General features: G+C 39.5%; 2 protein-coding genes across 3 annotated transcripts; both read left to right on the forward strand.

Annotated features, from left to right (window-relative positions):
• The first annotated feature begins 2,700 nt into the window (after positions 1-2,700).
• hjv (hemojuvelin BMP co-receptor) lies at positions 2,701-18,027 on the forward strand. Its single transcript, XM_082148914.1, has 5 exons — positions 2,701-2,856; positions 4,546-4,621; positions 5,515-5,683; positions 13,093-13,598; positions 16,319-18,027. Exons 3-5 carry the CDS (start codon positions 5,581-5,583, stop codon positions 16,934-16,936), a joined length of 1,227 nt encoding a protein of 408 aa, XP_082005040.1. The 5' UTR covers positions 2,701-2,856; positions 4,546-4,621; positions 5,515-5,580; the 3' UTR covers positions 16,937-18,027.
• Positions 18,028-19,842: 1,815 nt separating this feature from the next.
• Positions 19,843-22,902, forward strand: txnipb (thioredoxin interacting protein b). Of its 2 annotated transcripts, none has more exons than XM_082148998.1 (6): positions 19,843-20,317; positions 20,853-20,928; positions 21,008-21,155; positions 21,248-21,607; positions 21,712-22,011; positions 22,143-22,902. In XM_082148998.1, exons 1-6 carry the CDS (start codon positions 20,062-20,064, stop codon positions 22,149-22,151), a joined length of 1,149 nt encoding a protein of 382 aa, XP_082005124.1. In that variant the 5' UTR covers positions 19,843-20,061; the 3' UTR covers positions 22,152-22,902. The 2 variants fall into 2 exon arrangements, with proteins under 2 accessions (XP_082005124.1, XP_082005125.1); XM_082148999.1 differs by having other exon boundaries at positions 22,146-22,902.

Consider the following 22,902-nt stretch of genomic DNA (forward strand, 5'->3'; position numbering starts at 1 on the left):
AATGCAATGCAAAATGAGTACACAGTATACAGTGCAAGCTGCACAACAGTCAGTAAGCAAGCAGTAAGTTAGTATTCCATTCATACATAGCCACTGTCATAGGCTGTGTCTGTTGAGTAGGTACTTATTTTAAATAATTACTTCACGACTGCTAAAAAATCATGTTCTATGTAGTATGAATGTCTGTAGTATGTAGTGTGTAGACATACTACATTCGCCATGCTGTCATTATCATGTGGCCTACCATCAGCATCAGTTACATCGCTTCACTGCCATTCACAAATCCTCTCCCTCATGGGATAGTAGAGTGTCCATTGTATGCACACTTCAGAATCTCACTGGAAGAAGTAGGTCATCCGGGTACTTTTTGCCTATTCTTTTATGACTACTGTGAGTTTGGGCTTACTCCTTTTGTCACATACCGTTTTTTGCCCACTATATAGTAGGGAAGTATGCGATTTCGGATGCAGCCATATACTCAACACTGGTGTTAAAAGATACACCAGCAGTCTGGCGCCGCCCTAGTGGTCGAGCAGTTCATAAGCTGTTGTTGTGGCGGGAGATTCCAGCGGGGAGTCGCGTGTTCCTCGTGGTCAGGGAGGCCGGGACGAGTGCAATATTGGCGGGAGATTGAACAACAGTGCACAGCATCCCACACCTGCCAGACCGCAGGACCTCAAACACACTCTACAAGGCTTCAGTTCAGACGACTTCTCCGCAGAACTACACAATTAACACAAATACACATTTATTTACAAAGTCTTACATAGAATAGCTTGAAACAATCAAAATGTTGTTTTTAAATGAAGTTTTCTGCTTGTTAGAAAAACATGGTAAACGTATCTTTCATTTAGTAGGGAAGGACCATGTGGCATGTGGGTTTTGGAGCACCTGAGGGCTGAGGCCCTAAAGCCAAACTTAGTTTGTATTATCTTTAATATATTGTGTAAACCTGAATATAAGGTACTGAGCTTCATGATTCCCACCAAAGTTTCACAACCCTTTTTTTTTTTTTTTTTTTGTCTTATCCCCACACACTCCCATCAGTGATGTTCTTATTAACTTCTATCAACATGTAAAACCTTTATGATAATAATAAAACGATCACAGGATGTCTTGTGGGTCGGAAAAGTTATAGGCCAATTAAATTGTCGCAGATTTGGAATAAGTTTAATGTTCCGTTTCAGTGCCGTTTAGTTATTCAGTTAGGTTAGTTATTTTAATATATAATGACAGCTCAAATTTGTAAGTATTATAAGTAAGGTAAATATAAATTTAATTTGTTTTCTTTTGCTTTTTAAGTTTAACAGCGCGAAAGCGAAACCGTTCCAAGTATTCCTGGCGTACGCGCGTGCTGCTGGTTGAGAATCACTGTTGCTTAGTAACGGGGTAATCTGTTGACCAGCGAATAGGCCAGTAGACAAAAATGTATAACACAAAAGATAATCTATATGTTTTGTAAAGAAAATAAAGTTGTCTATGATAACAAGTTGAATAACTCACTTCACTAAATATACTCAACAAATAATAGATCATGAAATGGAAAGTTTTCTCCTGACCCCACAAGGAGTTTATTACTCACCTAAAAATTCACAACGCTGTATTGAAATCACATCTCTGTACCGGACGTCGCTGTTTGTGAAGTTTTTCTTCACAAAATATTTGTGTATAGCCCGGTTTCATGCTTTTGGCGCGTCTGCAGCTCGGTTGTTCTGGTTTTGCCCAAAATGTGAGGGGCACAAAAGGACCTGCGGCCCCGCCTCCATCCAGCCAGCCAACAAAGAGCCTGAGACTCACTGATGCATGCATGCATACTGCAGACAACAGAGCAGATCACACACAGTCCCATATCACACTCTGATGAATGCATCACACCCAGTATACATGCATCAGTGCATGTGCAGTAGGCTATACACTGACAACAACTTTTGTTTTTAAATGTAAACTTTTCAGTATTGAAAAGCTGGTGTCCGCCTTGTATTTCAGTGTTTACAGTATTCATTTTCGTGTGATTTGCATCAAACTCGCTCTATTCGAGCACGTTCATGTCTCGCTGGTCAACACCGCCACCTGCCGGACGCGCTCTGAACTGCAGCTCTGAACTTTCATTTATATGCATGTAAACACCAGAAAATGTATCTAACAAGTGCGAATTGAGCGACCTAAATCAGTAACAGAAAAACTCTGTGGGACGTCCTGGAGATAAAATGTCCGCTAAATGAGTCCAAAGATGGGCAAACACATCCTCAAACACACACATTTAACAGCAAACAGAGAAATCTCACAAACACACACTTACTGTTAGCTACACAGACCTTTTATCCTTTTAGATTTTCACCAAGCCATTAATTTGTATGCATTTAACATTTTTATTTTTATTTTTTTTAAGACTGCTGGCAGCTTCCCACCTGTGATTTTAGTACATCACATACGTATGTTTATCATAATAACCTTAACGCATTTTAATAAAGATTCCTTAAAATACAGCAAATACCTTTTTGATGAATTTATTGGATTATTTTTGTTAATTCGAATAATTGAAGTAGCATAAATCACAAAAACATTTACAAGTTTGGTTAATTTTACTATTGTACTAAATTGTAGTGGAAAAGTAATAAAGAAGTGTAACGTCTAGATTCTAGAAAGATCAATATTTGTGTGTTGACTAACAGCTCACACACACATGCCGAGAGAGATTGGAACAGCTCTCCGTCAGCTGGTGATACGCGTCTCACGCGTGCGGGACAGTGACGCGGGGGTCACGCCGCACATGAGTCCGTCACATGAGCGCGTCAATGTCAGAAGTGACGGGGAAAGATCTCAGCGTCGGTCTACAGGAGAGAGTCCTCTGATTCTGTGAGTTTATCTCTCTTTTATTCTATGTGCATGGATAGTTAATAATTAACAATACAAGTAATATAAATATATGTAAAACTACAAAGAATGGCTGTTTATGCATTGAACTTAATATCCTATTAATCAGCACAAATATGGTTGTTGTAAAAAAAAAAACATTAATTCTTGAAAGAGAAGTTTTCACACTGATGCCATAGAAGAACATTTTTTGGTTCCCCAAAGAACCCTTCAGTGAACAGTTCTTAAATGAACCATGTTTTCCACATTCCAACCTAAATTATTCCAACTTTTTGTGGAATGGATCATTTCCATGGATGTTAAAGGTTCTTCATAGAACCAATAAAGAACATTTATTTTAAGAGTGTACTTTGGAGTACCATGTAAATTCGGCTATATCAGAAAATACCATAGTATTACTATCTGATACATCGCTGTTCCATGGTATTGCTACAGTACTTTTTTTATGTCCACAATAAAGTACTGTATAGCAGAACCATGCAGTAAGTGTATTGTGTTTGTTTGTTTATTTATGTAGGCTTATTAATTCATTTATTTACCTTAGCAATGTATTCCTTTGTTCCAAAGGTAGTTTGGATTGAGTTTACCTATTAATAAGCAGTACGGTTTGGCACCAAGAATTGAAGAAATGATTGATTTATTTCATACACACAAACGGAGTAATGCACATGTGCATGCCTCGCCACAGACAGTCACACTTCCAGTCATGTCTAACAGGAGTCCAGGAGCTGACTCTGTGTTCCGAAAGAGAAGCAGCCGTTTACAGGAGGATCCTGTGTCCCGAGATATTTGGTATCCGATGAGCGTTTAGACACGTTTGGAGTGGAAGTGAGCTCTCTGGCACACCAGATCCTGCCAGTTTCTACATGCAATGGCACTATAGCGAAAGAGGGAATGATTCTGAAGTGTTCGGGCTGAAATTAGCCTTCAGAAGGAAACGGAGAGCTGTTGAGTTTCTGCTGTGTGTTTCACACCTGCTTCTGTGCTGCAGAGCTTTCAGCCCTGGCTATTTCCACTGGGGCAGGTGCTGGAGGGGCAGGCCGGTGTGGTGGGGTATATTTAGACCCCCCCATTTCTGCCCTTCAACTCCCGTAACCGCCCCTCCCGCCACCAGCCGTCCCAACAGCTGAAAAATAAATATCAGCTGTCTGTGTCAGGGAAAAAGCTTTGCTGGCATGAAGGTGGAAATGCATCAGAATTACATGCAGCATAAATGAGATTTTAATGAGAGTTGAGAGATTTGTCATGTGCTGAAAGTTATCACCAGGTTTGTTCTGTTTAAACTGATTCAACTCAGATGGTTCACATCAGAGTTGTTGGTCAAGTGCAAACACACGGATAGGACTTTAGTTTACTCGCGCACTGTTTGTTCTTAAGACTTAGTAAATAACACATCAGTGCTGAGAGTCCAAACTGTGAAATATCCCTACTGAGAGCAGTGCTGATACACATGTGAAACTCTTTGTACAGTTCATTTCAGCTGATCTGATCTATTATTTATGTAGTTGCAGAATATGCACATTTAATTATATAGTTCAAAATGTCAACTTTCATAGGTGAGGTGGTCTTGTCTCACTCTGTGTTTCAGTGACCGCATGAAAAAGTTGACAACATGTCCACACAACAGTTTGAATGCACTAATTCTTCATATATTCTTATTTCTCTCCCAAGGCTACAACATAATCATGACATTATCAGTCTCTTGATGGGTCTCAGGAACTCATAACTGATCAGAGGAGCTTTTGAGGTAAGAGAGGGTTTCTAGAAACTATAGAACATGTCATTTTATTGCGTAATGCCTATTAGATTAATGGTCTTGTATTTAGAACACAGATTAAACCCATGCTAAATTATACTTTATGATACAATAATAACAATAATACACTGTTCAAAAGTTTGGGGTCAGTAAGAATAATACAAAATAATACAACTTTTATTCAGCAAAGACGCATTCAATTGATCAAAAGTAACAGTAACTGTTTTTAACATTGATAATAATAATAATAAATGTTTCTTGAGCAGCAAATCAGCATATTAGAATGATTTCTGAAGGATCATGTGACACTGAAGACTGGAGTAATGATGCTGACAATTCAGCTTTTAGAATAAAGTAAATTTAAAAATATATTCAAATAGAAAAGAGTTAATTTAAATGTTAAACATCATGAATAAAATGCTCTTGATGTTCTGAAAATAAGACAATATTATAACTGTTTAAAGGGACAGTTCACCCCAAAAAATTAAAATTCTGTCATTAATTACTCACCCTCATTTCGTTCCAAACCCGTAAGTTAAATCAGTTCCACAAAAGCGATCAAGTTTCTTCAGAAAATTTTGACTAAATCACTCAATTCATATGGATTAGTTTTACAATCTCTTTACGGACTTTTTGAAGCGTCAAAGTGTCAGTTGCGTCTGTCAATGGAGGGACAGAAAGCTCTCAGATTTCATCAAAAAGATCTTCATTTGTGTTCTGAAGATGAACGAAAGTCTTACGGGTTCAGAACGACATTAGGTTGAGTAATTAATTCGAGAATTGTAATTTTTTAGGGAACTAACCCTTTAAAGCTTTCTAAAGAAGTAGGCTATGTTTTTCCAGATTTGTGATGACTTGTCTCCCCGTGTGGTTGTTGTATATAGAGCGCTTCAGCAATCAGCACCTGTGCAGACACCTGTGAGCAGGCCGTCCTGCCTGTGTCTGTATGGATGGGAATGGCAGCATCAGCTGTCCGTGGGAATCATTCACACACAACATGGAAACACATTGTGATCATTGTCACAACGGTCCTGCTCTTTAGTGCTCCATCAGGTAAAAGTATTCCAGTTCTATTTAAATTCACACACACACACACACACACACACACACACACACACACACACACACACACACACACACACACACACACACACACACACACACACACACACACACACACACAAAAACGTTTTAGTTTGAGTTAAGAAAAACAAGACTGCAGAACATTTATTTAGATTCCACATATTTTATTCAATAAATATGATAGCCTAAATGCCTCAAAACAGGTGGAAAGTAACTAATTACAAATATTTTCAAATATCTAATACAGTTCTTGAGTAGATTTTTCGTATAATTAAATTGTGGTACTTTTACTTGAGTAGAATAAAAAAAAACTGCGGTGGAGCCCTGAGCTTCAGCCAATAACAGATAGATCTGAAGCAGTTTAGCCAATAACAGACAGATCTGAAGCAATTTAGCCAATAACATACAGATCTGAAGCGCTTTAGCCAATAACATACAGATCTGAAGCGCTTTAGCCAATAACAGACAGATCTGAAGCGCTTTAGCCAATAACAGACAGATCTGAAGCGCTTTAGCCAATAACAGACAGATCTGAAGCGCTTTAGCCAATAACATACAGATCTGAAGCGTTTTAGCCAATAACAGACAGATCTGAAGCGCTTTAGCCAATAACAGACAGATCTGAAGCAGTTTAGCCAATTACAGACAGATCTGAAGCGCTTTAGCCAATAACAGACAGATCTGAAGCAGTTTAGCCAATAACAGACAGATCTGAAGCGCTTTAGCCAATAACAGACAGATCTGAAGCAGTTTAGCCAATAACAGACAGATCTGAAGCAGTTTAGCCAATTACAGACAGATCTGAAGCGCTTTAGCCAATAACAGACAGATCTGAAGCAGTTTAGCCAATAACAGACAGATCTGAAGCAGTTTAGCCAATAACAGACAGATCTGAAGCGCTTTAGCCAATAACAGACAGATCTGAAGCAGTTTAGCCAATTACAGACAGATCTGAAGCAGTTTAGCCAATAACAGACAGATCTGAAGCGCTTTAGCCAATAACAGACAGATCTGAAGCAGTTTAGCCAATAACAGACAGATCTGAAGCAGTTTAGCCAATAACAGACAGATCTGAAGCGCTTTAGCCAATAACAGACAGATCTGAAGCAGTTTAGCCAATAACAGACAGATCTGAAGCGCTTTAGCCAATAACAGACAGATCTGAAGCAGTTTAGCCAATAACAGACAGATCTGAAGCGCTTTAGCCAATAACAGACAGATCTGAAGCAGTTTAGCCAATAACAGACAGATCTGAAGCAGTTTAGCCAATTACAGACAGATCTGAAGCGCTTTAGCCAATACCAGACAGATCTGAAGCAGTTTAGCCAATAACAGACAGATCTGAAGCGCTTTAGCCAATAACAGACAGATCTGAAGCAGTTTAGCCAATAACAGACAGATCTGAAGCAGTTTAGCCAATAACAGACAGATCTGAAGCGCTTTAGCCAATAACAGACAGATCTGAAGCAGTTTAGCCAATAACAGACAGATCTGAAGCGCTTTAGCCAATAACAGACAGATCTGAAGCAGTTTAGCCAATTACAGATAGATCTGAAGCAGTTTAGCCAATAACAGACAGATCTGAAGCAGTTTAGCCAATAACAGACAGATCTGAAGCGCTTTAGCCAATAACAGACAGATCTGAAGCGCTTTAGCCAATAACTGACAGATCTGAAGCGCTTTAGCCAATAACAGACAGATCTGAAGCAGTTTAGCCAATAACAGACAGATCTGAAGCGCTTTAGCCAATAACAGACAGATCTGAAGCAGTTTAGCCAATAACTGACAGATCTGAAGCGCTTTAGCCAATAACAGACAGATCTGAAGCAGTTTAGCCAATAACAGACAGATCTGAAGCGCTTTAGCCAATAACAGACAGATCTGAAGCGCTTTAGCCAATAACAGACAGATCTGAAGCAGTTTAGCCAATTACAGATAGATCTGAAGCAGTTTAGCCAATAACAGACAGATCTGAAGCAGTTTAGCCAATAACAGACAGATCTGAAGCGCTTTAGCCAATAACAGACAGATCTGAAGCGCTTTAGCCAATAACTGACAGATCTGAAGCGCTTTAGCCAATTACAGACAGATCTGAAGCAGTTTAGCCAATAACAGACAGATCTGAAGCAGTTTAGCCAATAACAGACAGATCTGAAGCGCTTTAGCCAATAACAGACAGATCTGAAGCAGTTTAGCCAATAACAGACAGATCTGAAGCGCTTTAGCCAATAACAGACAGATCTGAAGCAGTTTAGCCAATTACAGACAGATCTGAAGCAGTTTAGCCAATAACAGACAGATCTGAAGCGCTTTAGCCAATAACAGACAGATCTGAAGCGCTTTAGCCAATAACTGACAGATCTGAAGCGCTTTAGCCAATAACAGACAGATCTGAAGCAGTTTAGCCAATAACAGACAGATCTGAAGCGCTTTAGCCAATAACAGACAGATCTGAAGCGCTTTAGCCAATAACAGACAGATCTGAAGCAGTTTAGCCAATAACATACAGATCTGAAGCGCTTTAGCCAATAACAGACAGATCTGAAGCAGTTTAGCCAATTACAGACAGATCTGAAGCAGTTTAGCCAATAACAGACAGATCTGAAGCAGTTTAGCCAATTACAGACAGATCTGAAGCGCTTTAGCCAATAACAGACAGATCTGAAGCAGTTTAGCCAATAACAGACAGATCTGAAGCGCTTTAGCCAATAACAGACAGATCTGAAGCAGTTTAGCCAATAACAGACAGATCTGAAGCAGTTTAGCCAATAACAGACAGATCTGAAGCGCTTTAGCCAATAACAGACAGATCTGAAGCAGTTTAGCCAATAACAGACAGATCTGAAGCAGTTTAGCCAATTACAGACAGATCTGAAGCAGTTTAGCCAATAACAGACAGATCTGAAGCGCTTTAGCCAATAACAGACAGATCTGAAGCAGTTTAGCCAATTACAGACAGATCTGAAGCGCTTTAGCCAATAACAGACAGATCTGAAGCGCTTTAGCCAATAACTGACAGATCTGAAGCGCTTTAGCCAATAACAGACAGATCTGAAGCAGTTTAGCCAATAACAGACAGATCTGAAGCGCTTTAGCCAATAACAGACAGATCTGAAGCAGTTTAGCCAATAACTGACAGATCTGAAGCGCTTTAGCCAATAACAGACAGATCTGAAGCAGTTTAGCCAATAACAGACAGATCTGAAGCGCTTTAGCCAATAACAGACAGATCTGAAGCGCTTTAGCCAATAACAGACAGATCTGAAGCAGTTTAGCCAATTACAGATAGATCTGAAGCAGTTTAGCCAATAACAGACAGATCTGAAGCAGTTTAGCCAATAACAGACAGATCTGAAGCGCTTTAGCCAATAACAGACAGATCTGAAGCGCTTTAGCCAATAACTGACAGATCTGAAGCGCTTTAGCCAATTACAGACAGATCTGAAGCAGTTTAGCCAATAACAGACAGATCTGAAGCAGTTTAGCCAATAACAGACAGATCTGAAGCGCTTTAGCCAATAACAGACAGATCTGAAGCAGTTTAGCCAATAACAGACAGATCTGAAGCGCTTTAGCCAATAACAGACAGATCTGAAGCAGTTTAGCCAATTACAGACAGATCTGAAGCAGTTTAGCCAATAACAGACAGATCTGAAGCGCTTTAGCCAATAACAGACAGATCTGAAGCGCTTTAGCCAATAACTGACAGATCTGAAGCGCTTTAGCCAATAACAGACAGATCTGAAGCAGTTTAGCCAATAACAGACAGATCTGAAGCGCTTTAGCCAATAACATACAGATCTGAAGCGCTTTAGCCAATAACAGACAGATCTGAAGCAGTTTAGCCAATAACATACAGATCTGAAGCGCTTTAGCCAATAACAGACAGATCTGAAGCAGTTTAGCCAATTACAGACAGATCTGAAGCAGTTTAGCCAATAACAGACAGATCTGAAGCAGTTTAGCCAATTACAGACAGATCTGAAGCGCTTTAGCCAATAACAGACAGATCTGAAGCAGTTTAGCCAATAACAGACAGATCTGAAGCGCTTTAGCCAATAACAGACAGATCTGAAGCAGTTTAGCCAATAACAGACAGATCTGAAGCAGTTTAGCCAATAACAGACAGATCTGAAGCGCTTTAGCCAATAACAGACAGATCTGAAGCAGTTTAGCCAATAACAGACAGATCTGAAGCAGTTTAGCCAATTACAGACAGATCTGAAGCAGTTTAGCCAATAACAGACAGATCTGAAGCGCTTTAGCCAATAACAGACAGATCTGAAGCAGTTTAGCCAATTACAGACAGATCTGAAGCGCTTTAGCCAATAACAGACAGATCTGAAGCAGTTTAGCCAATTACAGACAGATCTGAAGCGCTTTAGCCAATAACTGACAGGTTTAACTCGGGCGCAAAACCAATCAAAACTTCCAGTTCGGCTGTGGGGCGGGGCGTTTAAACCGCGCTTTGACATTCAATAGAGAGCCTAAGTCCCTCCCCTCCGCTTCCGGCTCATGGGACCTTATTTCGGAAAAAATATGCATGGTAGTCAATGGCGAGAGACAACTTATCTTTTTATTCCGTCTGAACTGTGCCCTGAATTACACATATGATGTTTGTCAATTTAAAAGATAATTATGAAAGTCAAGAAAGTCGCAGTTTGTCATAAAACAGAAGAGTAACATTTAGTTGTATGTGAAAATCGCTCAATGAACTACATCTCTCGTCTCGCACTATGTGTGTGTGCAGTCTGGTACAAAACACTCAGGCATGACGGCGTAACGTTACGATTATAACTTAAGTCTTATAACGTAAGACTATAGAAAAAATGACAGACGTTAGCTTCAGTAAAGTTAGCTTCATTCATTGAGAGAAAAGGTATGACGTCATATGTGCGCCTTTTGGGTTTGTAGTCTTTGTAATTACGTATTTTCACAGTCGTATACCTCAACAGTTTTACATCAAACTGCGACTTTATTGACTTTAAAATGTATATTTTAAATTGACAAACATCATATGTGTAATTCAGGGCACAATTCAAACGAGATCAAAATATTTGTTGTTTCTCGCCATTGACTACCATACAATATTTTTCCGAAATAAGGTCCCATGGTGGTCCACCGGAAGGGGAGGGACTTAGGCTCTCTATTCAATCACTGGTGCTCGTGTTTTGAATCAGTATCGCTAACGTTTCAATATTTTAGTGAAAGTAAGTGATCTATGCTCATCTTCTGATTTTAAATCAGAATGGTACCATTCTGAATGGTAAAGTTCGCCCTCTTTAACAATACAGTTAAACTAAATGTACGAAGCAAACTTTGTACAAAGCTGAAAAAACCTCAACAACAGTGAAATAAGATCACATGATTTATCGGTCAATCAGATGCATGTAAAAGTGTAGTTCGTTACTATAGCAACAGTGGGCCGCCTCCCAGCACATTTTCGGTAGAATGAAAAAAAAAAAGAGCATTTAATTTAACATGTTAACCATATCCCACTTAATTATTATTATTTTTTTACTGGCACTTTTTTATTCATACTGTTGTAAATCTCTCTCTTTTTTTAATCGCACCTCTCACTTAACCTTCCTTGCTTTCAATTAATGATTCAAATGAAAACATTTAAATGATCTTACCTGGACTTACTCTTCAAAATGAGTAATAAAACAATCGCTCTTGACAACAGGGAAAGCTAGTATGTTTGCTTAGCATACCGTCAAACACTACAATTTATGAGTTTAATATCAAAATCACAATACACGTCAGTCGTGTTTGAAATTACTTCTGTGGTTTCATGTTGCTTCTTAAACAGAGTGATAATTTGATTAGATTATATGATACAGGCTATGTTGATTAGCATTTCATTAAAGGGTAAGTTCACCCAAAAAAATTTAATTAGCCCATGATTTACTCACCCTCAAGTCCTCATAGGTGTATATGACATTCTTCTCTCAGACGAATACAATCTGAGTTATAAAAAAAAAATTTCTGGCTCTTCCAAGTTTTATAATGGGAGTGAATGGCTGGAAAAAATTTGAAGCCCAAAAAAGTGCATCCATCCATGATAAAAAGTACTCCACATGGCTCCAGTGGGTTAATAAAGGCCTTCGGAAGTGAAGCAATGGGTTTTTGTAAGAAAAATACCCATATTTATAACTTTATAATCTAAAATAACTATAGCTTCCGCCATACGACCGTACGCATAATTACGCAAGAGTAACCCGTGGCGCATGTATGACATAGGATGTAAGGAGTATCGTAGGCTTAGATGCCTCTCGCGGTTTAAACAAATAGGGCTGTGCAACAAACTGAAGCTCCTCTTCTATTATATAGAAATCCTCCGACATTTCTTTTCAAAATTGCTAATTCGCGACTAGGGTTTTGTTTTGCTCTTACCTCTGAGCTTCCACGTTCAAGGGTTAGTCTTCACCGTAAATCGATACGTACGGCCGTCTGGCGGAAGCTAGTGATTATAGTTTATAAAGTTTTAAATATGGGTATTTTCCTTACACAAACGCATGGCTTCACTTCAGAAGGCCTTTATTAACCCCCTGGAGTAAAAGTGGAGCACTTTAATCATGGATGGATGCACTTTTTTGGGCTTCATAACCTTCATAACCTCAATAACCTTTTCTCCAGTTATTCACTGCCCTTATAAAGCTTGGAAGCACTTTTTAATATAAATCTGATTGTATTCGTCTGAAAGAAGAATGTCATATACACCTAGGATGACTTCAGGGTGAGTAAATAATGGGCTAATTTTCCTTTTTGGGTGAACTATCCCTTTAAAAACATACATCATTCTTATGAAAATACCTGAGATAGCTTGATGAACACAGATATATTATCGGTATCATGTATTTGTCTTCATGTTTCATCAGTCAAAACGTCTCTATTTGCATGTTATTATGTCCATATAAGGCATTTCCTGAAACATCATAAGTTTAATACTTATATGAATCTCACTTGTGGACTTTCTGCATGAGGTATGAATCAGTATGTACTGGGCTTCTAGTATGAATGAAACAGATGACATGAGAGTGTTAAGCGCTCCATATCGCTATCATCTCCCCATTTAGGGTAAAAATAGAAAAATAATACTATACTTTGAAACGTAGTTACTTGAGCAAACTACTTATTTACTCTTACTTGAGTCATATTATTTTTCAGTAGTTCTACTTATACTGAAGTAAATTATCATTTAAGCAGTAATACTTTTACTTAAGTAAAAAAATGTAGTACTCTTTCCACCACTGTTCTTAGTTAGTAAATACTGTTAAATGTACCTTCATTTGGTGTCTGACTCTTTTGAGTGAATTCTGGAAATTTGGCCACTTTTAACATCTAGATGAAATAATGCATTTGTTTTTTCCCTACAGTGTGTGCACAGTGTCGAATCTTGCGATGCAACTCAGATTTCGTGGCTGCGACTCTGGAGATGGGCGTCATTGGAGGTGGGGGTAAAGAGGGTGCTAATGCTGGCTACTGCAGCGCCCTGCGATCCTACGCCTTCTGCACCCAGCGGACGGCCCGAGCGTGCCGTGGAGACCTGGCGTACCACTCTGCCGTGCAGGGCATCGAGGACCTGCTCATCCAACACCGCTGCCCCAAAACCGGCCCCACAGCTCAGCCGCGGCCCCTGCCCAAGCCCCCGTTCTCAGGGGACGGATGCTTCTATGAGAAGGGGTTTATGCAGAGGGAGGGCCGGGCCCCTGAGTACCTGCACTGCGGGGTGTTTGGAGACCCGCATATCCGCACCTTTAATGACGAGTTCCAGACGTGTACAGTACAGGGCGCCTGGCCTCTCATAGACAACCAGTACCTGTACATCCAGGCCACCAGCACGCCCACTAGAGGGAGCTCTTACACCACCATACTCACAAAGGTGTGGAAAAATCACATTTACATTTATCCTCTTCTATAACTTATAATCATATAATATAAAATTACCCTGGAATTATTCATTTAATAACACTTATTTGTATTGTATTTGTAATTACTATTTTTTAGGGATGAGTTGTATGTAGGCTAACTCATTATTTTATTATAGATGGTGGTATTTGCAAAAACTCTGGATTAATCCAAACACGTCATAAAAGGGATCTTTTCAATTATTTCTGCGACGTCGCGGCTGAAAAAAACACCTTACAAAGTGTGACATTGATAATCTCAGGTGCTGTTTGTGGTCCTTATTTAATGTTAAAAGCATCTAATGTGAGTTTGAATATAATTTTGTGTGCTCTTTATAGCCATACTGAAAACAATGGATAATTCACCTCAGATCTTGAAAATAAATTAAAGGGAAAAAGAATGTTCAAACTGTAAACTCAGTGTGAACAAACAAGTGTATTCTATGACAATGATTACTTCAGTCACACAGTATGTAGTTTTAATAATGTTAAAAGGACGTAGGCCTAATATATATTAATTTTACTTATCCATTTCGTTGCGAGTGCTCCAAGTAGGAGTGCAGTGCACTTGCAGAGAGACTCCGCCCACAGGATCTTCTGATTGGCTGTGATTTTTGATTGATTTTGTCATCTTATAGTTGTGTCGTCTGGTGTGGACACTGGACAGACAAATTCGTTGTTGCTCGAATCTTATCACATCGTGTCTGGTTAGGACACAGTGTGGCCTATCAGTTTTGTTTTGACACTCATCATCAACAACTGTGAAACAACATTACTGAGAAAACACTAAACCGTGTCTACACCAGACCCAACACAACAAAAGCAAATAGAACCCATTATAATAAGTGATGCTGTCTACACTGAATGCTGTGCTGATGTAAACTGATGTCCCATTCTATTTCTGACGGACTCCCAAGCGCTTGTGCTACTTCTGACACAAAAGACAAATGGATTTGCAATGGTTGCTTTATCGCATCCAGTGTGGACAGCTTCTAGCTGTTGCGGTGTGAATAGCGCGTCCAGTGTAGACATGGTTAGTTGCTGAAAGTCAGAGACAGATTTTGGGCTGTCGGAGTTGACAGATTTCACAGAAAATCACATCGAAATTGGCCCGGACTCAGATTTGTTTTAGCTTCAGACTATGATTTTGTCCAGTCAGAGATTATCTTTGATATTTTGAGCTGATATTAGAAGATGTATTGTTTTCAAAAATATTGGTAATTCTCATCTCGTGCTCATACTTTTGATTATAATGCATTGCATCCAGTCAGGTCACAGGTGGTTGCGTACAGTCCAGCCGTAAAAGTTCAAATATTTGAACCCGTTAGGTTTGAGATCTGTGCCGTTGGTCCTGATTCTAAGGAGTAGACTTATTACATTAGATAGTTTCTGCTTTAATTTAATATGATTTACTGGCTTTATGCTACTTTTGGGAGCACCAGTTTGCCTGGAAACAAGATGTGATTATGAATTAGCAAGTTGATGCAGGTAGCACTTTTGAAGAGGAACCAATCTGTGGATTTGCCAGGTTACTGACAAAGATACAAATATACACATTTTTTATTTGAGACTTATGTAGATTAATTCTGTTTTATTTAAGAGTTATGGCTATAAAATAATCTGCACATATTATTTTTGAAATGTTATTAGAAATTCTAATATCAAATATTTTAATTAGTGCATTCTGTACAGCCAGTTGAGAACTGATGATGCTGTGCAATAAAAAAAAATTTAAAAAATATATATCCAGTGGTTTGAATTTTAGTTTCCATACTGGGCTTATTGTGGTATCAGCTGATTCAGACTCCTTCCCTAAACAGCGTATAAAACCAAAGCAAACTGTTGGCCTTTTTACATGCTGGTCAGACATTCTCTTATTGTTTATGTTTGGGATTCCCAAACTGGGTTTTCGTGAGTTTATGAAAAGCCTTAAAAAAAAAAAATGCCATCAAAATAAAACACACTTGAAATGTCGGTAACACTTTATTTTACAGTGTCTTTGTTACACGTTACATGTAGTTACGGTAGTAATAACTATAAATTATGCATAATTACATGCAACTAACCCTAAGCCAAACCCTTTTCCTAACCCGAACCCTATAGTAAGTACATGTAGTTAATTAATATTACTCTGTACTTTAATGTATAATTACAATGTAACAAAGACACCTTAAAATAAAGTGTAACCAAAATATTATGGTACAGTGTAGAGGTTTCAAGAGTGGGATTTTATGGCGACCTTACAGGGAACAGTTATTAAAAGTGGAAAGGTTTCATGAATGTTAAAGGTTCTTCACTGAATCACAGATGCCTTTATTTTTAAGAGTGTACATGAGGCTATCTGTTAAAACACTCCACATTTTCAGTCAGTCCTTAAACACAAACACTTTTTTATTGCCATATTAAAGGCTCCAGCATTACTTTATTAACAGCCAATCTTAATAAAGACTGTTCTTATTCCCTTATACGAGCCTGTCCAGCTGAGAGGGAGATAACACATTTGTCTTCTTTCAGCGCTGCTGTTCAGTGCTTTCAAACACATTGGGTTGAGGTAATGATATTCTACAGCCTGACATCTACTGATGAATTGCGATGAATAATTAATAGGACATGCATAATGGGATATGTGCACGGATTTAGAATCAGAATTAGAATGTCCTGCAGCTGACATTTCTCGGGTCTGTTTCCTCATCAGATCACGGTTATCTTGAAGAACTGGCGTGAGTGTGCAGAGCAGAAGATGTATCAAGCAGAGCTGGATAACGTTCCCCCGGCGTTCTCGGACGGTTCTGTGACCAGCGGCGATCGCAGAGGACACCAGAGCCTGCGCGTTCACTCTCACGACCCGGGCCGACACGCTGAGATCTGGGCGACTCACATCGGGACGACTCTAGTGGTGCGTCAGGTCGGCGGGTCGCTGAGTCTGTCCGTGCGCTCGCCTCGTGCGATCGTGGAGTCCTATACACCCGAGCAGGACCTGCAGTTGTGCATATGGGGGTGTCCGGTCTCACAGCGCCTGGAGATGCCACGCGCTCATCCGTTCTCGCCTGCGTACTCACACTGCTCCTCACTGCTTCCGGTGCGGGATGTGTATTTCCAGGCTTGTCTGTTTGACCTACAGGTCTCTGGGGACGTGAACTCCAGTGCATCAGCTGTGGCTGCTTTAGAGGACGCTCATGCGATGATCTCTGACCCTGATAGGGTTCACCTGCTGACGGACAGGGCAGGTACTAACCCTCCGTCACTGCCGGTGGTGCTGGCCTTAAGCGTCCTCACAGAGACACTCAGACACACTATTTTGGGCCTAGTGTGACATCAAAAACACTGCACTAAAGCAGGCCTTGTGTGATATTTAAAGGGTATTTATACTATTGTTCAATGTTTACATCTCAGTGGTTTGGAGGCTTGGGTTTTGTGAGTTAGAGGCTGTCTGGAACGGCCTTGTTAAGAAGAATTTTATTGTGTTCGTTTCAGTGTTAAACGCACATGTGCGTGAATTATAAATGTAACATATTTGTGAAGATTTTTAGCAGGATAAACTTGAATAACCTTTGCAAAAATGTAAATATGAATGATATTTGCTCATGCAGCTCGTGTATGTTTTCTCAAAGGTGGATTAACTTAATGCAGGAGTGTATTTATAATAAAGAAGAAATGTAAAATATTTCCACAGAGCAGTTTATTTGTCATATGCTGGCCTACAAAGTATTAATTAATGAATCAGGGTTATTCATGTTTTTTTAGGGCTGCCAAAGTTAATGCATTACCTGAAATTTTTTAAATATATTTTGGTAACACACTTTACAATAAGGTCTCATTCATTAACATTAGTTAATGTATTACCTAACATGAACTAACAATGAGCAATACATTTGTTACAGTATTTATTAATCTTTGTTAATGTTAGTTAATAAAAATGCAGTTGTTCATTGTCTGTTCATGTTAGTTCACAGTGCATTAACTAATATTAACAAATAATTTTGATTTTAATAATGTATTCGTAAATGCTGAAATAAACATTAAGATTAATAAATGCTGCAGAAGTATTGTTTATTCCTAGTTCATGTTACCTAAAGTAGTTAACTAATGTTAACTAATGAAACCTTATTGTAAAGTGATTAATCGACTTGACAGCACTAAAGGAAACAAAGTAATAGAAAAATAAATTCAGGACTAAATTGAACTAAAACTAATTGTATTTGTTTTTTTCAAGTCATTTTATTACTTTATGAATTTTCCCATTATCACATGTTTTTATTTATTTTGAATTTCTGCAGGTTTGGGCCTCCGTATTGGTGTCATGAACATGTTTCTCAGTGTGTAAACAATAATAACACTGGAGACGTACTGTAGAATAAAGCAGTTCATGGCAAATTGCAATAATCACCTTCTCAAAACTAAAATAAAGAGTATTGAATAATTTTCCTGTCAAACTAGTTCTTATGATTTCAGAACATTATGGATATTATATGTGTCTGAGAAATTTACCATGAGAATCAATGATTCTTTTCTTCTCATAGATCTTCATTGCCCAGAGACTCCTACCTATAGCCTGTGGAAGACCGTGATCATGGATCTGTGGTATTCTCTGTTCGCATCTGTTGTTTAAAGTTAAAACCATAGTTTTCAGCAGGTGTGAGATGGAGGCTGTAGATTCATCAGTTTGAGGATCACAGGTGATGGAGGTTTCACTCCTTGTGAATTATCAAATATTAGTGGCTGATTCTGAGTGTTTCACACTTGGGTGACACTGAATGGTGTTTGTTTGGATGAGCTTGAATGTTTATATTAGTCTGTGTTATGTAATTTAAAAATGTATTTTCCCTGCACTTACCTTAAAAGTACCATTCACTATAGTTTATGCTAGTTTTATGTTCATATGATATAATATAATATAGGATGGAACAACAGGTGTTAAAAAAGTACTCTACAGACAGCCATCCATAACAGGGGGAGTTATATAGGCAATATCCCACACTCTTCGGACAGGATTGTAACTCTGGAGATAGATGGACAGCATAATGAATGAGGTAAGCAGCTGTTTGTTTATACAGGCTCCTCCGATCACTGTGATGACAGATGAACGGGGTTATATAATCAGACAGACTCCTCCTAAACGTTTTGTAGGGGCTCATGCAGTGAAATACTTTGGATCAGTCAGCAGATGGCAGTGCTCATCCAATCAGAACAGTCCATGTGAATAGTCTCTCTGTAACACACGTTTCAGAGCATGTGGACTGTTCATGGTTGCATTAGTTTGGTTATCTCTGGTGACCACTGAACATGTCTAATCTATCAGATTTATCGTAGTTATCATAAGATATCTCTCAAAATACCACAAATACAATGTAATACAATGTTTTTGGACATGTACCAGGGAAATACCATGGTATTTTGACATATATCAAGGTAATACCATGTTTTTTTGATCATGTACCAGGGCAATACCATGGTTTTGGGATATGCACCAATGCAATAACATGGAATTTTGGACATGTGCAAAGGCAATATTGTGTTTTTTTGGCCATGAACCAGGTTAATGGCATGGCATTATCTGAGGTTGGTCTACCTAGTGCCATTTAAATACCGTGGTAAATGCATTTGGTTATCATTCGGTAGTATGGCATATCCTCACATAAACCTACTATGGCAGTACCATAGTACAGTGACAAAAGTAAATGCATATACCAGTCATTACTACTGTGGTATATGTCCAAAATCATAAACTTTCTGGTACTTAAAAAAAAAAAAAAAAAATCAAATTAACATAGTATAACCATCCGATACCATTTCTTTACCATAGTAGCCTACAGCCACAGACATTTTTGTTAGGGTAAACTGGGCTGTCTAGAAACACTTGATTCTTTGGTGTCATTCAGTTCAGGTTCAATTGCATTTGTTATGTAGAAAGAAATCCCCACCAGTATTATGAATGAGTCACAGGAGTGTTTTGGAGCAGGGCACAGTGCGCTCTCATACTCCACCCCTGCTCCATATAATTACGCCACCTCCTCAAAGACTCCTGCCCCTTACCCACGAGCTGTCCACGCGCTCTGGACAGGTTGCCATTGGCCCGAGTGGACGCAAACAGCCCGTGTGTCCTATGAGAGAGACGAGCCTGTGGCGATCCACGGGGCGCATGTGGGTGTCCAGCACGGATGCCCATGTGTGTCCAGCTCGCATCATCAGCAGAGCGGCCGTGTGAACTATATAACCACCCACTCCCACTCAGTGTTTACTGACAGAACAGAGTCACCAACATCTTATCGAAAATAATATTACAACAGAAAATAACACCAGGAAGTACTGGTGAGCTTGTTGCTGAACTGATCGATTCAGTTACTTTGATAACCGAAAAGAGAGCGTTAATAGAACAATTAGTGGAACACTGCTAATTACTACTGGAATTCTTGTTCGGAGAATTAGTCAAATAGAAAAATGGGCGTACTGACAAAGAAACCCAAGACCTTAGAAGTTAAGTTGAGTGACCCGAACAAGAGCGCGTATAGCGGCGGAGATAAAGTGGCCGGGCGGGTGGTCGTGGAGGTGGCGGAGGCGGTGCGGTTTTCCGCCGTTAAACTCTTCGGAATCGGATGCGCTAAAGTCGATTATAATAAAGGACAGCTGCGCTGCAGGGAGGAGATTGAGTACCTGAAATATGAAGAAATTCTTCACCTCGATCATCAGCCAACAGGTGAGACTCATACAAACTTTTGAGCGAATTCAATTCAGTAATTGTGCCAGTTAACTTACGCACTGTGTTGCTATAGTAACCTCCTTAAAAGCGACTGCTCTACTTAGCGCACTCTGACTAACCTGTAAATCTTACTTTAGTTGTCATTAAAACGTTTTAAATCCTAAATGTAAAACATCATCCATCATTTTAAGACCTCTAACCTCTGTTTTAACTTCTTGTGGGTGGTTTCGAGCCACATAACTAGGCCTAGTCGTGCTCCTATATAACCTACTATTGTAAGTTTGAACAAGGATAGACAGATATTTTTCTCCCATTTACTTTGACTCTAATTTTGGTGTGGGTTGAATTTAGTTATTTGTGCATAGAATGAAAATCAAAAGGGGATAACTCAATGAATGGGGGGTTGGGGAGGGGACAGATGTAAGTTTACGAATTATTGAAAAACCCATTTTAAATTGAAAATGCAAAAGACATAAGGGTGTGTAAATGATGACTTTGGAGTGTTTCTTAAAGCACAATCTCGTCTCCACAGATGCAGATGGCTCCATCACTCTCAGGCCTGGAAACAAATACGAGTTCATGTTTGGTTTCGAACTTCCTCAGGCAGGGTGGGTTTCTTTTCGAAATTTCCTATTACAAATATTGCATTAAAATATTCATATTTTAACGCAAGACCTTTAAAAACAGGTGCTTGGTTTCCTCGTATGTGGGAAAGTTTGGCTCAGTCCAGTACTACGTGAAGGCCGTCATAGAGAAATCAGGCCAGTCGTATGCAGAATGCAAGCGATATTTCAAGGTGGAGGAACCCATTGATGTCAACACCCAAGATCTCATGGTGAGTAATTCCACAGAGGTCACACAAATATCTGTGAAATTTACATGGTTAAAACGTGAGTATGAACTTTAGTACTTTCTGCTTCCTCTCAGGCTCCAGTTGCAGGAGCGAATCAGAAGAAAGTCACCTGCATGTTTATTCCCGACGGCAGCGTTTCCGTGGCCGCTCACATAGGCCGGAAGGGTTACAGCGAAGGAGAAGACATCTGCATCGACGCTCAGTTCGAGAACACCTGCTCTCGGATCATCATTCCTAAAGCCGCCATCATAGCCAAGCACATTTACCTGGCGAACGGCCGCACCAAAGTGTTTCACGAGAAACTCGTTTCTGTCCGGGGCAACCACATCATATCTGGCATGCGTGACGTGTGGCAGGGGAGAGTCCTCCGTGTGCCCAAGCTGAAGCCCACCATCCTGGGCTGTGACATTATCCACGTTGACTACTCTCTGAGGGTAAGTTATATTCTTGATAATCAATGCAGATGCTTCAGACTTCACTAGTACATGCGGATCAGAGGTTAACCTCTATGCTGGCGTCTCTCTCTCTCTGGGTTTAGATCTCTGTGCACATCCCAGGAAGCGAGAAGCTGATCCTAGAACTGCCTCTGGTCATCGGGACGATCCCCTACAACGGCATGAACAGTCGGACCAGCAGCATGAGCAGCCAGGATGGCAGTGCCTCCTCCAGCACCTGCGCGTCGCTCCCGTCTTCTCCGCCCAGCTACAGCGAGATCTCCCGGGACAACCACATGGATAGTTCCGTCATTCCTCTCCTGGATGATTACGACGAGGATGACAGTCCTATCTTCATGCATGTTAGCGAGTATCAGCTTCCCCCTCCTCCACCATACACTGAGGTACACACACACGCACACACACACACACACACACACACACACACACACATAAACAGATATATTTAAACACAGCCTTTACCGTAGTTGAGATTGCACTAAGGATTGTGTCTGTCTTTTCTCTGATTAAACAGGAGAACTGAGGCTGCATTGGCAATGGAGTTCTCCTTCACTCGCTGCCACAAAACATTAAACTCCAGTAGAAGATCAAACGCAGGAAGATTCAGATCTCAGAACGCAGGATGACACTGCTAAAAGACCATGCATGCTTTACTTCAGACTTGTGGACTATGAAACGCTTAGTCACATCAAGAACTGGTTGATTGCAAGTCGATGAAGTCGCCTGAAGCTGTTTTACTGAATCACAGGACAGTTTTTCTGATGTAAGAAGACTCCACCTCTTGAAACTGACCATTGACGTCTTCATGTTTAATTCTGAAGAACCCTCAGCATCTGAGAGAGTTTGTACATTTATGATTTTGCCATATTGGTGTAATATTATGTCTGCTTTTATTCCAAATTGGAATGTATAGAGTAAAAAAAACGGCACATTAGAGGCACAGTATTTTTGTGATGCACAAAAATGTGATGCAGTTCTGTGAGTGGAAACAATTGTAGCCTATATCATAATGAGTTATCATGCAGAGCTTTTGTTTGCTGATTGCGGACAAGTATCACAATCCTAGAAGCATGTGTATTTCTAATTTTATAGATAGAAATCAGAATATGCATTTATATAGAATATGCCTACATAATCAGTTTTCATATAGTCTACAATAGAGTATTAGTGTCAAAGTAAATTTAATGTGTGCATTTTGTAATTGATTTTTTTATTTTAAAATGATTGAGTTAATAAAAACTTTTTCACAATACAATAAAAGTTAAAATTATTAA

This window comes from Leuciscus leuciscus (assembly GCF_965113295.1).
Source record: "Leuciscus leuciscus genome assembly, chromosome: 20".
NCBI lineage: Eukaryota > Metazoa > Chordata > Actinopteri > Cypriniformes > Leuciscidae > Leuciscus > Leuciscus leuciscus.

What these genes read in the sequence shown, in the direction of transcription:
- txnipb (XM_082148998.1), top strand. Translation starts at nt 20,062, where the DNA reads ATGGGCGTACTGACAAAGAAACCCAAGACCTTAGAAGTTAAGTTGAGT. An exon ending in CCTCGATCATCAGCCAACAG is followed by an intron (nt 20,318 to 20,852) that starts GTGAGACTCATA and finishes TCGTCTCCACAG; the next exon opens with ATGCAGATGGCTCCATCACT. An exon ending in TCAACACCCAAGATCTCATG is followed by an intron (nt 21,156 to 21,247) that starts GTGAGTAATTCC and finishes GCTTCCTCTCAG; the next exon opens with GCTCCAGTTGCAGGAGCGAA.
- hjv (XM_082148914.1), top strand. Translation starts at nt 5,581, where the DNA reads ATGGGAATGGCAGCATCAGCTGTCCGTGGGAATCATTCACACACAACA. An exon ending in GCTCTTTAGTGCTCCATCAG is followed by an intron (nt 5,684 to 13,092) that starts GTAAAAGTATTC and finishes TTTTCCCTACAG; the next exon opens with TGTGTGCACAGTGTCGAATC. An exon ending in ACACCACCATACTCACAAAG is followed by an intron (nt 13,599 to 16,318) that starts GTGTGGAAAAAT and finishes TTTCCTCATCAG; the next exon opens with ATCACGGTTATCTTGAAGAA.